The sequence below is a fragment of the Quercus robur genome, chromosome 4 (assembly GCF_932294415.1).
Source record: "Quercus robur chromosome 4, dhQueRobu3.1, whole genome shotgun sequence".
NCBI lineage: Eukaryota > Viridiplantae > Streptophyta > Magnoliopsida > Fagales > Fagaceae > Quercus > Quercus robur.
The window spans coordinates 81,264,919-81,280,878 of record NC_065537.1 but is presented as its reverse complement, the minus strand read 5'-3'; the positions used below and the strand labels follow the sequence as shown (position 1 = coordinate 81,280,878).

Genomic DNA, 15,960 nt, shown 5'->3' with positions numbered 1-15,960 from the left:
ATAGCAAGTTTTAGTTCTCAATAGAAGGCATGAATTAGTATCTGGTGGTTGAAGCTTGTTGTGGCTAGAGATATTTTTAGAATGAGTTGGAAATTAGAATTTTTGATTAATTTGTGGGCTTGAATGATCTTGAAATCCAACCCATCTGAGCCGACTATAATTATCTAACCATCTGAGAAATAACTGAATATATATAACAAATGCAACTATAGAACTATAAGAGATTGCATCACCAAACTCCAAGTAAATCAAGGATCATTTATGTATTAGTGCATTATGCTACTTGGATATTTTATAGTCCTATTATCATAGCCATTGTTGGCAGAAAATTATTTTTCTTGTTTATATGCTAATTTGTATTTTCTAAATAAAAATTGAAATTAAAAAATCTTTTATTTCTCAATCTTTAATTTTAATTTTATAGCTTAAGGGCTTCTTTTTTTCTATTGCCACCCCATTCAATGATGCTACCATGGTCTTCAAGAACCTGTATCTTTATTTTCTTTCTGAAATCTCAACAATTCAAGTATCTATACTTTATCAAAATGTGAACCAAGATAAAAAGAAACATTCAAATTTTATATTCTACTGCTTGTTATGGTTGCAGAATTGAAGCTTCTATAAGTACCTGTAAACCTAACCTAATTATGTTACTAAAATTGCATGTGGATAGGATGGTTAGAGAAGCTAAAAAGTTTGGTAAGGAAGACATGGAAAAGAGGGATGCCATAGACACAAAGAACCAAGCTAACTCAATTTTGTACCAAATTGAGATGGAACTTAAAGAGTAGGGAGACAAAAGTTCCTGAACCAATCAAGGAGAAAGTAAAAGCTAAAGTGGAAGACCTCAAGGATGCCATCTCTGGTGGATTAGCCCAAGCCATTAAAGCTGCAATGGTTGACCTAAATCAAGAAATTATGTAACTGGAGCTGTCAACATGACGTGACTTTGAATTGGATTCCTATTAAAAGTCTATTAACTTTTCCGGATTATCTTCTTCAGTTCTTTGCATGCACTACAACAATTGTCTATCCTAAATTTTAGGACTGCAGCTTTGTTGCTGTTGTATTTGTAGTATGACAATATCTCTTTTATATTGAGTAATTTGGGTGTATTGGGGTTTGGATTTTGTGAGAATTCTGTCATACCACCTTTGTATTTTCCATATTTGTTAGTGGAACTTTCTCCTTGTCTTCGCCTGTGGATGTAGGCCAAAGGCCAAGCCACGTAAATCCTTGACATTCTCTCTTGTGCATGATTGTCTATTTTTCTATGGTTTTTTTTTTTTTTTCAATTATTTTTTTGAGTTCTTTTTAAAACCCATAATATTTTAACATTCCTATTGAAGACAACACCATTCCTATTCTTCCATATGTTCCAAATGGCAAAAGGAAATATAATTTTCCAAGGAGGTTTCCTTGCAAGGTGATTAGTGTTCATCCTACCATTCATATCTAACCAATCATGCAGGTTAGACAACCAAAAGCTGAGATTTCTCGACTGCACACCAAGCTGCCTCCACACTGATTGAGACCAAGGGCAGTCCCTGAGAGCATGTAAAATAGATTCATCGTCCCTTCTACAAATGGGACACACCACATCTTCCGTCACACTTCTCTTAGCAAGGCATTCCTTCACCCTAATGCTATTACGAGTGCATTGCCATATGAAAGTTTTAATGCGTGGTAAAGTTGGAGCTTTCCATAGCCATCTTGCTGTAAAAAGAGAGGTTGTATTCGCCCCCATTGCAACTTTGTAAGCACTCTTAAGCTCAAAACAGCCCTTCGGGTTCTCAGCCCAAGCAAGTTTATCACCACCTCTACTAGTAAGGGAGAAAGGTATAGCTTGGAGCTTCTCCTTAATGTCTGTAGGAAAAACAAATGGCATACAACTCCAATCCAAACCCGAATCCCCCAAAATATCTTTAATTCCCCAATTGGCTGCATCCCGAGGCAAGGGCCCCTGAATGAGGTGCCTGAGAGGACCTTCCTTTAACCATTTACCATACCAAAAGCTTAAGGTACTATTTCTCCCTACCATCCAAAAACTCCATTTCATAAAAACTTCTCTTCCTTTTTTAAAAGCAGCCCAAACTCTTGAGCACGGCAACTTATCTGCATTTGCCAAATTCACCCTTCTATTATTGCAATATTTTGATCTTAAAGCTTGAGACCAAGGAGCATCATTCTCAGTATGGAACCTCCAATTGAGTTTGGCTAGCATGGCTATATTCCTCCCCCTAGTTGTTTGTAGGCCTAGACCCCCTTCTTCCTTTGTCTTTGTAACCTTCTGCCATCCGACCCAATGGATCTTTCTTGCTAATTCTGAAGTGCCCCACAGAAAATTATGATTAACTCTATCTATACCATCCAGAATTTTCCCCGGTAAAAGAGTACACTGCATGACATATGATGGTATGGCCGCTGTGGAAGCCTGAATGAGAACATTCCGCCCAGCCAAAGATAGTAAATTGGCCTTCCACCCCGCAAGTTTTTGCTTAACCCTCTCCAATATGAAGTTGTAATCATGGGAAGAGGCTCCTGGCACCCTCATAGGGATTCCCAAATACTTCCCAATGTTTGGAGTGGATGTAAAACCAAGGACATCGCTCAACAACTCCCTAGGAGAGAAAAAAACTCTATACTTTGCTTCACTCACCGATTGACCAGACAAGCTGCAAAACATATCCAAAACATCTCTTATTGCTAAGAAATTGTTGAGGTCCGCTTTGGCAAAAAAACACAAGGTTATCCGCAAAGAGCAAGTGAGAGAAAGCCAGACCACTTTGAGAGACTTTAATTAGTTGCCACAATTTATTACTGCATTTCTCCTCATTGAGTTGACCAAGGAAATCCATGCAAAGGATAAATAGCTACAGGGATAGACGGTCCCCTTGCCTTATCCCTCTAGAAGGGTAAATCGGATCAAGCGCTTCACCATTTACCATAATCGAAGTAGAGATCGTCGAAACACAGCTCATAATAACCTCAATAAGATCCAAGGGAAGGTTAACTCTAAAAAGCATATCTCTAATGAAACTCCATTTGAGCTTATCATAAGCCTTTTCCAAGTCAATTTCTAACACCATATAACCCACCTTTCCTCTCTTCTTGCTAATGGAATGGATGACTTCTTGGGCTATGATTGCATTGTCAATATCCCTTCTTCCCAGAACAAAGGCAATTTGGAGGGGAGAAATGAGCTTGTCTAAGAAAGGTCTCAGTCTAGTCACTATGATCTTTGTAACAATTTTATAGACTGTATTACATAGACTTATCGGTCTATAATTTCCTAAGGTCTTCGGACTTTGAATCTTTGGTATAAGAGTGATGTGAGTCCTATTCAAGTAACCAGGAACTCTTCTCTCTACAAAGACCCTTTTCACTTCATCACTTACAAAACTTCCCACTATCAACCAAAATCTATGGAAGAAACCTGCATGCAAACCATCCGGACCCGAAGCTTTGAAAGCTTTCAAAGACCACAAGGCAACTCTTATCTCATCTTCCGTTGCAATCCCACTATTACTAATCATCTCCTCATCCGAAAGTTTGGCCTGCCACTAGGAGGCCGACGAAGCTACCCTAGGAACACTAAGGAAGGAGGATGTGAAAATCTCCTTAAACCCATCCCTAATGTGCTCCTTTACTCCGTTATCCTCATAAATCCATTCCCCCACTGCATTTTTGATAGCCAAAATATGGTTTCTTTTCCTTCTTACCAGAGTAGAGACATGGTAGAAGGCGGTATTTTTATGCCCTTGTATCATCCAATTTACTTGAGACTTGAGAGCCCAAAGTTCCTCTTCCTGACTAAGAATCGTGTCAAGCTCTTTCACTAACTCTTTCTCAAGGTTTAGGAGGAAATTTGAAGGTTTAGAAGCTACTGCCCGCTGAATACCATTCAATCTTGCCATAATATTCTTCTTTTTAACAAAAATATTACCAAAATGGTTTCTATTCCACTCGGTGGCATTTTTTGAAAAGAGATCAATTGCCTCTCCAAGATTCTAAGGCTGCCTCCAAGCCTGAGATACAATGTTTGGAAAGGTGGGATCCGTCAATCAATAGGTTTGGAACTTGAAAGGTCTTACTTGCCCTCTATTAGTTCTTGGAAGCATGTCAAGTATGATAGGACAGTGGTCAAAATGGCACCTTGTGAGATGAATAACTCTAGCATCCAGGTAAAGCAGACACCAATTAGGATTGACGAAAAATCTGTCAATTCTTTCTTGGATAAAAGCATGGATCTCCCTTTTATTCGTCCAAGTGAATCTCTGACCAGTAAACCCAATATCAATCATGTTGCAGTTATCCAGGCACTCCTTGAACAGCAAGAAGCTACTAGCCCCAACAGCCCTACCCCCAAACTTATCCTCAGCTGACAGAGTTTCATTAAAATCACCCGCTATGAACCATGGAAACTCATGAAGCTTTGCGACTTTATTTAGATTATTCCATAAGATACACCTTTCGGCACTCCTAGGACTAGCATAGATTGCAGAAATTAACCAGCTAGAATTAGAATTTCATACCTTCACTACGGCATGTATCTCCACCCTGTCTGAATTCCAGAGCATCTAGAGACCGCCAGCATACCCGATAGTATCCATATGAATCCCACCATCAAAAGGAAGACGGTCAGAAATCTCCCTAGCCCTCTCACCACCAACTTTTGTTTCCATCAGAATTAAAATAGCTGGATTGTGATTCCGAATCAATTCTCTAACATGCCCTTGGAAAGTGGGCTTCAAAGCCCCCCCTACAATTCCATATAATGACATTCATGAGGTACAAGAACTAAGGGGTTGGGACACTTATCAACAGGAGGTCGCGACATGACCTCCTCCCTCAAGATTCATACCCTTTACTTCAACAACTTCATAATCTGCCCCTCCCCTGAAAACCTCATCAAGAACCGTTGAATCACACCCAACCTTCTCTCTGGCATTCTCTCTGAAGGTTTCACTACACACAATAAGGCCATCGGCACTTCCATTAGACAAACCAGCCACCGAGTGCCCACCCTCGCGCTCTTCTCTGTCACAAAACCCTCTAAACTCGAAACCCACCTCCAGCCCAGGCGTGACTAGTGGATGAAGCTCTCTTCTTTGTTTAGACTTGCCATCACTCTCAACTTAATGTTGATTTTCCTGAGAAAGACACTTTACGGGCTGTGCTGGAGAGGAAAGCACTTGGCAACTACCAGCTGTGCTTTGGAAAGTTTCTTTATGAACCCTAGCTCATGCAATGGCTTTCTTGCCTTTGACCAAAGCTCTATGGTCCAACTTACTCGAAAAAACCTCTGCCTCAGTCCACTCCTTATTGTTACCCACTTCATGATTCTTTGGGCTTTTAACCAACGAAGCTTGGGCCTGGGCATTATCACTCCTACCTACATTTAAACCAACATTTGCCATATGGGCTTCATTGGTGGGCTTTTGATCCGCAAGTTTCCTCTTCGATTCCCTGCTCGGCCCATCATTGAACTTGAATTTCCCAGTAACGTTGTTGAACCTTACTTCAGTAACGTTCTTTCTTAGCTCCTGCTTCAATCGATCGTTACTCATCCCATTATGGGACCCTCCATTACCCTGAAATTTTGTCCCATTCTTCCTGCGTGATACAACAGTCCACAATCCGTATGTACCTGACTGTACCTCCTCACGCACATTCTCATGCATGATCTTGCTAGGCTCTACCTCAAGCCCCACTTTGTTAGACACATGCTCATCGCATGGTTGTCCATCTGAAATCCCATCCTCCTTCGTTTCAAGCACCGTCGGCGATGGCTCAGCTTGGATTGTATATGGACAATTTTCTTTACTGTGGCCGATTCTACCACAAGAAAAACACAACCTCTGTAATCCTTCGTAGCAAATAGGTTGTTAAAATTTCCCAATTAAAACTGCAGTAGACAGTGGCTTATCCCCATCAACTTGTACATAAATCCTCGCATATCTACCTCTCGTTTCCATAGCAGTGTGTGAGTCTATTCACAGTACATTACTGATGGAATTTCCAATATTCAAAAGGGCCTCAGGATTATAGTATTCAATTGGTAGTGCTTTTAGCCGTATCCAAATAGAGATTGAAGTGACGTTAGCTGATTCCGGGCGAAAATCTGGCTACCAAGGTCTAATGGAGAGAAAGTGTTCTCCAATGAACCAAGGACCTTTTTTGAGAATGGATTCATAATCATCTTTCAAAGAGAAGCGGGTGAGATAGAACCCATGCTCCAAGTTAACACAGTCCAACCTCCCGATCGGTTTCCATAAGGAAGGGAGCCTATTGTGGAGGAAGTTGAGCCCCACCGATCTGCCATACACCTTTATTATAAGAGCTTTTGACCATGGATTTCGGATACGCTTCTTTAGATCCCTTGAGAACTTAACAGCTACAAGCCCTTCACGTAGGTTATCTATTTCTTCATCCAAGTCCGCCTCATCTTCCATGAGCTCACCAAAGCAAAAAGCTTGCGTGAATGCACCAGGAATTTCACCAACAAGTTTATCTTTGGAAGTGGCCGATCCATTCCATGGCCCCTGACCATGGTTTGGTGATGACAGGCCTAACTCTGATCCCGGTTCTTCCCTGAATCCTGCGTGCTTCACGTCTTTTACTTTTTTGTTACTACGAGCTAGCTCTTCTTGTTCTTCTCGCGAGAGGGACAGGGAATGGGAGCTCATAGTTCACTTACAAATCATAATATTTTAACATTCAAACTTATGTGAACATGCTTTCTGGAAACCCTTTCCCACAATTGTCGATCTATAGCCAATCCAGTCAACCCGATGTTGGGTTACTTTTGGCACGACACTTGTGTCATTTGGATCAACTGGGAAAACAATTGGTGGGAATGATTAGATTGTTGCAGATTTCACTTACAGAACTTCTCCTTACAAATTTGTATTTTCTATGTTACTTTGTACAGGGTATGTTGGCTGTGATTTTGCAAAGTATGATGAGTATATTTTCAATGTGGTTTAGAGAATTGGTAGTCTATGGGGCATCCTCTTGAAAGAATTAATAAAAAAATTGGAGCTTGTACGTTTTTTTTCAATGCTACATTTGGTTAAGTAGGTGGTTGATTTGTGTAATCAGAGCCACCAAGGCTTATTTATTTTAGTTTTCCATGATGATTTTGCATCAACAGTGTATATGAAATAAGTTTTTAGCGCCATACAAGTGCATCAAACGTCTTACTTTCAAGTTTTATGAGCGGTAGAACTACTTAAATTAGTGGACTGGAAACTAAACTAATTATTACCAGTTCAATAATTTTTTGCGATCTTATTTGCTTCAATTCAACCTTTTCGTTTGCTTTGAGATTTATGGCAAGGAAAAGACAACGTGGCCATGTGGGCTTGGACAAAAGGAAATGGTCGTATCTACACTTTGAAGGACTGGATGGGCCTCCTTCAGCACATTGGTTCGTGGAGTTCATAGTTCATACTCCCTAAGCACTGGATGCCTCCAAACCTAGAATTATCCAAAAAAAAAAAAGAGTTTATTATAGTTTAACTACCAGCAACTTCGAAGGAATTTTCTCTAACCTATTATATCATTATTCATAAAATTATTCACATTTATTAAGTCACATAACTCATGAGCTTATTTAAACAAGTCTCACAACTCTTTTTTTTTTTAGTCTTTTCTATGGCTAGTTGATGACAAGAGGATTAATTTTTTTAAAAAATATATCACAATGTTTGTATTTGTAAAATTTGGTTTTACAAGCCCTCACCAAATCCAGTGTTATTATTATTTTTATTGCTTACTTTATGATTTGGTGTATGTAATTGTGATAAAATACAATAATCTTGTTGATCATATAATTGAGATAAATTGATAATTAATTAATAATTTTGTTACATATTTTATAAAAGGGTCTGAAACATATTCTTCAATTGACATGAGAACAATTTGAATACATAGGGTTCAAAACCAGATTTTTAGCTTTAGCATTTTTCTTTTTGAATATATCAAGGTTTAAAATTTAAAGAGATAAACCACTTGGCCTGCACTTTAATTAATGTAATATATAAACAAACACAAAAAATTATAAAATCTTGATGTTTACATGTTGGAAAATTTATATTTAGAGAATCTAATAAAAAATTAAATATATAATTATTTAATAGAATGGTAGACTTTGTCATTACATTTACATATATGTTAGATTCGGCTTAGAAGCATGATCTTTCACAACCTATCCAATGCCCAGTACTATTTGTAAGAAAGTTTCATTAAAGCAAAATCTAAAGCCATGAGAGAAGAAAAATATTTTTCTAAGATCTAATCTAGCTATTTCTTTTATAAAAAAATTAAAAATTAAAAAAAAAAATGTGGGCTAAACTACAATAACATATATACTCTTTTGTAAGAAAAATTTGAAAAATAATGATATGGTGGTGATTGTTACGTTGTCACTCCTGGATTAAAGTGAAATCTAGGAGTGAGCATTCCTATTCCAAATGAGCCCAAACTTGTTATATATAAATCGTAATTTATTCAGCAAAAAAATATAAAAATTGTAATTTATTTTTTTCATTTCAAGTATCAATTAACAGATATTAACCAAAAAAAAAAAAAAAACATATTCATTAACATAATTGAGAAAATAAATCATTGTACAAGCATTTAAATGTTGACTATAAACCTGAAAATTTTCAAAAAAGAAATCTACATTTGTTTTGGTTTATTTTATGAATTTGTACAATGCTTTTTTTTTTTTTTAATTTCAATTTGTACTTCTGTATACCTAAAAATGATCCTTGAATTTTGAGTCATTGTCTCCGGGATTTTCAAAATCAATACTCCATTTATGAATGAACTTGGGTGGACTTTTTTTGTGAGCTTCTATTGAGGAATTTGTATCTGGCCCAACTAAGCAACTAAAATATCTAGTGGGTTTGGACAATTTAAGCTGAGGAAATAAAAATAATGTGAGGAAACAATAGAGGTACACATTGTTTTCTTTGTTTTATAGAAGCCTAAGGCTTATGTTCACATCACATGTTCAATGTTTTAGACTATTTTTTATATAAGATGGAGAAACAAAAATAATGCAGGAAAATAATAGAGTACACGCAATTTTCTTCTGATGTAGAAAGGGACTAAGACCTTATCTTCACATGAAAATATAAGTAAAGATGACTGAAATTCAAGAATTTGGGTAAAGATCACTTTCAAATTTTAATTCAAGACAGGGAAATGAAAATAATGCAAGGTATAAGGGTTCACACGGTTTTCTCTTGATATTAAGGGGACCAATATTGCTGACTATGTTTCCTTCTTAAATAGCGTTATTTTTATCATTAACAAAAGTCATATTTGGCATTTGAGAGCTGTTGATGGAAATGGGAGGAATAAGACATAAAAACTCCCTTCTTTTGCGTTCCATGGGTTTATATTTTCCTTGTTTCTTTGATATTTTGGTTTTAGTTCAATTCTCAAGCTTCTCACTTTAATTTGATGACTATATCTCTTTTAATTTGATGCTTTTATTATCATTATTGGAAGGTGACTTTTAAACAAGTAATACTAGAGACACAGTTCTTTTTACAACATATCTTATTAAGAAGGTAAATTATGAGTGGAGCAACTTCACTTTTACATGAATTTACCATTGACAGGAATTTTATTATGCATGAATCACCACATTTTTTATTATTATTATTTTGCCTTCCATCATGTATATTTGATTAAAAAAATATTGGAATGGTAGAAAATATTTGCCTTCCATCATGTATATTTGGTAGAGACATAAAAATTGAAATGATGGAGACTAAATTATTATTATCCTTATTATTAAGTGGAATGACAGTAAGATGGAGAGATGATTTTGTAATTTTCTTCTCCAACTCATTTCTCTTCCCATTTTCTTCTCAAACTCATTTTACTTTCCCTTTTTCATTCTCTTGTTTTACACGTATTAAAATATAGTTAGTTAAGCCCAAATATTCCCTTTGAAAAATGAAATTTATTCCTTATAAGCCCCGTGGCCATATATGAGAATTTCAAAATGGAATTAACCAGTCGGACAAAACCTAGTGGAGCGCTTCTATTATATTCTGTAAGTTTTTTGAATTATGGTTCCTCTATAGGTTATATCTACTTCAACTTCTATCTACTTCTACTTCTACTTCTACCAACTATAAAAAAAAGAGCCAATAGCTCTAACTATAGTGCTCTTGGTTTGGTCAAGTGTTATTTTTTGTTGAGCCAAAACGATTTGTTTGGCTGAAGTGTGAAATCAAAATAGGATTAGAAAGAAAAAGAAGGAAGGGAGAGACCAAGTCAAAGACAAAACTAAGATTTTGATAAATGTCGTATGGGAGTGGGTGGGTAGTAAAGACGGATAGGATAAACACAAAAGGTACTCTTTGAATGATGGTAATCACTGGCACAATAATTTTTCGGCTACTGGACAAAATTTCTAACTAATTAAGCCTCTGTCCCACTTGTTTTCTTTTGGTTTTTATTTTATTATTATTATTATTATTTTTTTTTTTGATAATCTGTAATAACATTAAACCAGATAAGGAGAACAAGGTTGTTTTTTTTTTTTTGGTTGTTTTTTCTCTGCATGATTGTACCAAGAAAATGACCATAGGAAATGAATGATATCGATGACATTCGTCCACATTAAGAAACTCGGTCTCCCTTCACTGCAGCATTACTTTTACACAAACTTCATCACTTCTAGCCAGCATTCATCTCTCTCTTTAAGCGTTCCTTTCAGCTACTACCAAGAAATGGCCGAAGCAATCCTCTTTGGTCTTGCACAGAAAATGATTGAAAATCTGGGCTCTCAGACTTTCCAAGAGATTGGATCACTCTGGGGTGTTAAAGATAAGCTTGAAAAAATCAAGAACACCGTTTCCACGGTCCAAGCTGTACTTCAGGATGCAGCGGAGCAGCAAAGTCATAACCATCAAGTCAAGGACTGGCTCCAAAAGCTCAACGATGCAGTTTATGACGCAGATGACTTGTTGAGTGAGTTTTCAACTGAAGCTACAAGGCGAAGCATGGTGAGTGGGAATAAAGTCACAAAAGAGGTACGCACTTTCTTTTCAAAGTCAAACCAACTAGCTTTTCGTGGTAAGATGAGTCGTAAAATAAAGGCAATGAGGCAAAAGCTAAATGCAATAGCAGAAGATAAGAACAAGTTTAACTTGAAAGTAGACAACGTAGAGACGAATGTTATGAGTAGGAAGAGGGAGACTCACTCTTTTGTTCGGGGAGAGGTTGTTATTGGGAGGGATGAGGACAAAAAGAATATCATAGACCTATTATTCGACTCTAATGTACAAGAGAATATTTCGGTCATTCCCATTGTGGGGATCGGGGGCTTAGGGAAGACTACACTTGCTCAATATGCGTACAATGATGAGAAAGTTCAAAAATACTTTGAGTTAAAAATGTGGGCATGCATCTCTGATGTATTTGATTTAAAAATAATTATTGAAAAGATAATAGCATCTACTTCTGATCATGCACCAGTTGGAAACCTTGTAATAGATCAGTTGCAAAGTCAACTTCGTAAAAAAATTGAAGGAAAGAAATACTTACTTGTATTAGATGATATATGGAATGAAGATCCTGAAAACTGGCGTGAATTGAAAAGTCTTTTAATGGGTGGTTCCAAAGGCAGTAAGATTATAATAACTAGTCGTATTAGATTGGTTGCAGAGATTACACGCACAGTTTCACCATATTTTCTCGAAGGTCTGTCCAAAGAACAATCTTGGGTTTTATTTAGGCAAGTGGCATTTAGAAATGGGCAAGAGGCCAACAATCCTAAACTAGTGACAATTGGAAGGGACATTGTAAACATGTGTCAAGGGGTACCACTTGCTCTAAAGTCCATAGGAAATTTGTTATACTTCAAGGAAAAAGAGTCTGAATGGTCATACGTGCAGGATAATATAGAAGCAAATGTAATTCAAGGGAATGGAATTTTACCAATTTTAAAATTGAGTTATGATCATCTCCCATCACATTTAAAGAGTTGTTTCACTTATTGCTCTTTGTTTCCCAAAGATTATGAGATGGATAAGGAAACAGTAATACAACTATGGATAGCACAAGGATTTGTCCAATCATCAATCAAAAACCAACAATTGGAGGACATTGGTGATGAGTATTTCAAGGATTTACTTTGGAGGTCCTTCTTTGAAGAAGTAGAGACTTACAATGGCTTAAGATACAAGATGCATGATTTAATGCATGATCTTGCAGAAGTTGTTGCAGGCGAGGAGTGCAGACTTGTTAGTTTTGATGGCAAAAATGTTAATGAAAAAAATCATCATGTATCATGCCCATTTCATATTGGCTCATCTTTTACTGAATCTTTAAGGTTTTTGGTTAAAGCAGTCAAGCTATATACATTTCTTCTAACATTTAGTGAGATGAACTCTGGTGCCTTGGAAGAGTCAACGTTGAATACAATTATTTTGAGTTTCAAGAGCTTGCGTGCGTTAGATATACATGCATTGAAGATTACATCAATACCAAATTCTATAGGGAAGTTAAGACATCTAAAGTATCTTGATGTTTCTTTTAACAAGGATATTAAAACTCTCCCTGATTCAATTACTACATTGTTGAATTTGCAAGTACTAAAACTTTATGATTGTGAAGGCCTTAAAGAATTACCCAAAAAGTTTAGAGAATTGGTTAGCCTCAAACATCTTTATAATGATGGTTGTTATAATTTGAGTCACATGCCTCATGGATTAGGGCAAATGACTTCACTTCAAACATTAAAATTATTCAATGTGAGCACGTCCTCCGAGACTGGTGGATTAGGTGAATTGAAGGAGCTAAACAACTTGCGAGGAACATTAGAGATCTCACATTTGGAACGGTTGACAGAAGCTAACTCAAAATCCATTGTTGTGAATTTATGGGAAAAGCAACATCTTGAAAAACTGATATTAAAATGGCATCATCAAGATCAAGTACATAATAATGAAGATGAGAAGTTATTAGAAGACCTCCAGTCACACCAAAATCTCAAATATTTGGAAGTGCATCAGTACAAGGGTGTGAAATTTTTAAGTTGGGTCTCTTCTCTCACAAATCTTGTTGATTTAAAGATACAGAATTGTAAGAGATGTCGATATCTGCCACCATTGTCTCATCTCCCCTCTTTAAAATCTCTAACGCTTGACACAATGAATGATTTGGAGTACATATCCGATAATGATATGAGTAAAGAGTTGGCTACTCTATCCACAATATTATCAACAGCGTTCTTCCCATCTCTAAAGTCACTCACAATAAGGGCATGTCTTAATTTGAAGGGATGGTGGGGGAGAACAGGGAGGGATTTAGTTGCAACATCATCTGCGTCAACACCAGATCATCAACAAGATCAGTCTCACAACTCAATACCTTTATTTCCTCTTCTTTCTTATTTGCAGATTAGTAATTGCCCTAAAATGACTTCCATGCCCCTGTTTCCCAATCTCGAAGAACGGCTATTTTTATCGAATGTCAGTTTGAGGCCTTTGCAAGAGACAATGTCAATGAGTTTTTTAGTTCCCTCTTCCTCCTCTTCATTATCCTCTTCTTCTCCTCTCTCCAAATTAAATGATATGACTTTGGATTCTATAGAAGATATAGTGTCTCTTCCGGCTGAGTGGGCACTATATTCTCTGAAGCAACTACAAATTTGGGATTGCCCTAAACTAACATCTATGTCTGGAGCGATACGTTATCTCACCTCCCTCTGTTTTCTATCAATTGACGATTGCGAGGAGTTCGATCCATTCAGAGACATGCATGATGATGGCATGGAATGGCAATGCCTCATTTGCCTCCGTCATTTAGAATTCAGAGGCATTCCGAAATTGAAGTCTCTCCCTGTGGGTCTTCAATGTATTTCCACCCTAAAAGAGCTCAGAATTTCGAACTGTCCCAATTTAATGACTTTGTCAGAGCTCACCTCACTTGAATATCTTGGGATTGAAAGATGCGAGCCTAATTTGACATCACTTCTTGAGATTAGTTGTCTCACTTCTTTACAGTCGCTGGGAATTGTTGACTTTCCCAATTTGATTACTCTCCCTGAATCAATTAGGAATCTAATCTCACTTGAAACACTTTTCATTCAGTCCTGTCCCAATCTCACAACACTACCTGATGATGGTTTTATCAAGTCTTTACGAAAACTGCTAATTATTAATTGTCCTCAGTTAGCTGAAAAATACAAAAATAAAATCGATAAGGATTTCCCTAATTTGGAAATCGAATGGCGTTGAGACCACAACAGTAAACGGCTCTACTTCATCTTTTGCAACAGTTGCTCCCGTCTTTCACTTGGTACGCATTCTATGATTTCAAAAGAAACTGAGCTTTTTACAATTATATTCTCTATGCTACGTTGATTTCCATATTATATATATTCAGCCCGGGTATAATTGAATTGGTATTTTGTTTAGGTTTTCTGATAATCAAAAATCAGAGGTTTTCTTAAATTTTATTGATCTTTTAGCAAGCAAACTGTGTATTGCTTCCGATTTCTACTTTAAAGCATTATTATCATAACTATTAATATTATTGTTTTTAACTACGTGCTTTGTGTTCTGTTAACAGCTTCGTGGAGATAATTATCTGAAGAATTTGAATAAGTTTCTGGGGCAATATGGTCATGGGATAAATCACTTGGATAGTTTCAAGATTTGGGAAGTTGATGCAGCTAAGGTATTCAATTAGACTCATTTATAATCTAATGATTATTGAATTTTTTGGAATAGCATTAGGATTTCCAATTTGTGTTTATCAAAACAATGGTGCTTGAGTTAATCAGTTTGCTTTCAAATCAATCAAAAAATGTCTAACAATTGGAAAAAATGAACAGGGGAGGGTTGGCCTAACACTGCTCAAAATTAACAATCTTATACTGTTTTAGTAACTCAAATTGTAATGTTTTTGACTCTTCTTACTTTTGAAATTGGATGTAGAATGAATTGGAAACACAGAATGAAAGGAGGTGTATGTATCTGGGCATATTCAGAACCATATGAAAAAGTGCAACAAGTCAACAGCTAAGGTGATTATCTTGTTTTGGGTTCATTTTTTTTTCCCTCATGTAAAATGTTCATTCTAGATATTATTCTCATATTAAGATGGGACCCAAGAGGGAAGATGCATAAGTCCACATTTGTTTGTTCATTCTATTGATTTCTATCTTTATATAAATTATAAAATGACACTTTTCTGTTGCGTTCTTTAGGCGAAGTACACTCGGGAAGGCAGGAGTCAGTTTCAAGCCCTTAACGTCTTCAAAAGAGCTACCCTGTATTGTTGTTTGATAGTTAGGAGAAGCATTGGGAACCTCAAGTTCTTTCTTCCAAGCTGTTTCTTTTCCATCCCCCACCCAGGCATAGCGCTTCACTAAATAGAGTGACTCGGAAAAATCAACTGACTTCCACCCTTGTCATATATATTCCATACATCACACTACATAGAGTGAAGTCTGGCACTTGTTGATATTTTGATGACATTCTGGTGAATGATCATTATTGACCGGCCTCTAGGAAAGCGGTTTTACATTCAGGTATTTATCATTTTGTTTTCTTCAACTCTTTATTATTTCTCCCTATTTATATCAACAAACAAAAATATCCAGATGTGGTTTTTGAGTTCTTACATAATTGCTGATTTTTGTTCACTGTCTAATGATAGCTTAGTTTGGATTAAAAGTATGGCTTCATATTTTGAGTTTAGATATGTAGAAATGCCGAGATGAATTTAATTTATGTACAAGATTTGGATACAAAGTTAGAATGAATAAAAATATAAAGTTATGTATAGCTTGTCATTTGAAAGAGGAGAAGAAAATCAATTGAGTTTTCAAATCGAATGAGAGTTCTTTTTTTGTAAACCAAACTGACATAACATAATATTAGAAACTTTGTTATGTGTTCTTTTACTCACTTTTTCAGA

General features: G+C 36.4%; 2 protein-coding genes across 17 annotated transcripts in view; both read left to right on the top strand.

Moving 5' to 3' along the window:
- LOC126724263 (putative disease resistance protein RGA4) overlaps nt 1-15,960 on the top strand; it is a 149,556-nt gene that overhangs the window by 103,973 nt on the left and 29,623 nt on the right. For 13 of the 16 annotated variants that reach the window (XM_050428803.1, XM_050428790.1, XM_050428786.1 and 10 more), the window contains one exon: nt 674-1,233. The exons of 1 other annotated variant lie outside the window; for it this stretch is intronic. The gene's annotated coding sequence lies outside the window, so the exon portion shown is untranslated. Of the gene's footprint in view, nt 1-673; nt 1,234-14,607; nt 14,716-14,975; nt 15,065-15,247; nt 15,572-15,960 lie in introns of those variants that run through there. 2 more of the 16 variants (XM_050428804.1, XM_050428805.1) reach the window with 1 other exon arrangement.
- Nucleotides 10,761-14,273, top strand: LOC126722741 (putative disease resistance protein RGA4). The gene has a single exon (XM_050425894.1). The coding sequence runs from the start codon at nt 10,761-10,763 to the stop codon at nt 14,271-14,273; it is 3,513 nt and encodes a 1,170-aa protein (XP_050281851.1).

Bases quoted from the DNA above. Each gene is read 5' to 3' on its own strand.
- LOC126722741 (XM_050425894.1), top strand. From the start codon at position 10,761: ATGGCCGAAGCAATCCTCTTTGGTCTTGCACAGAAAATGATTGAAAAT.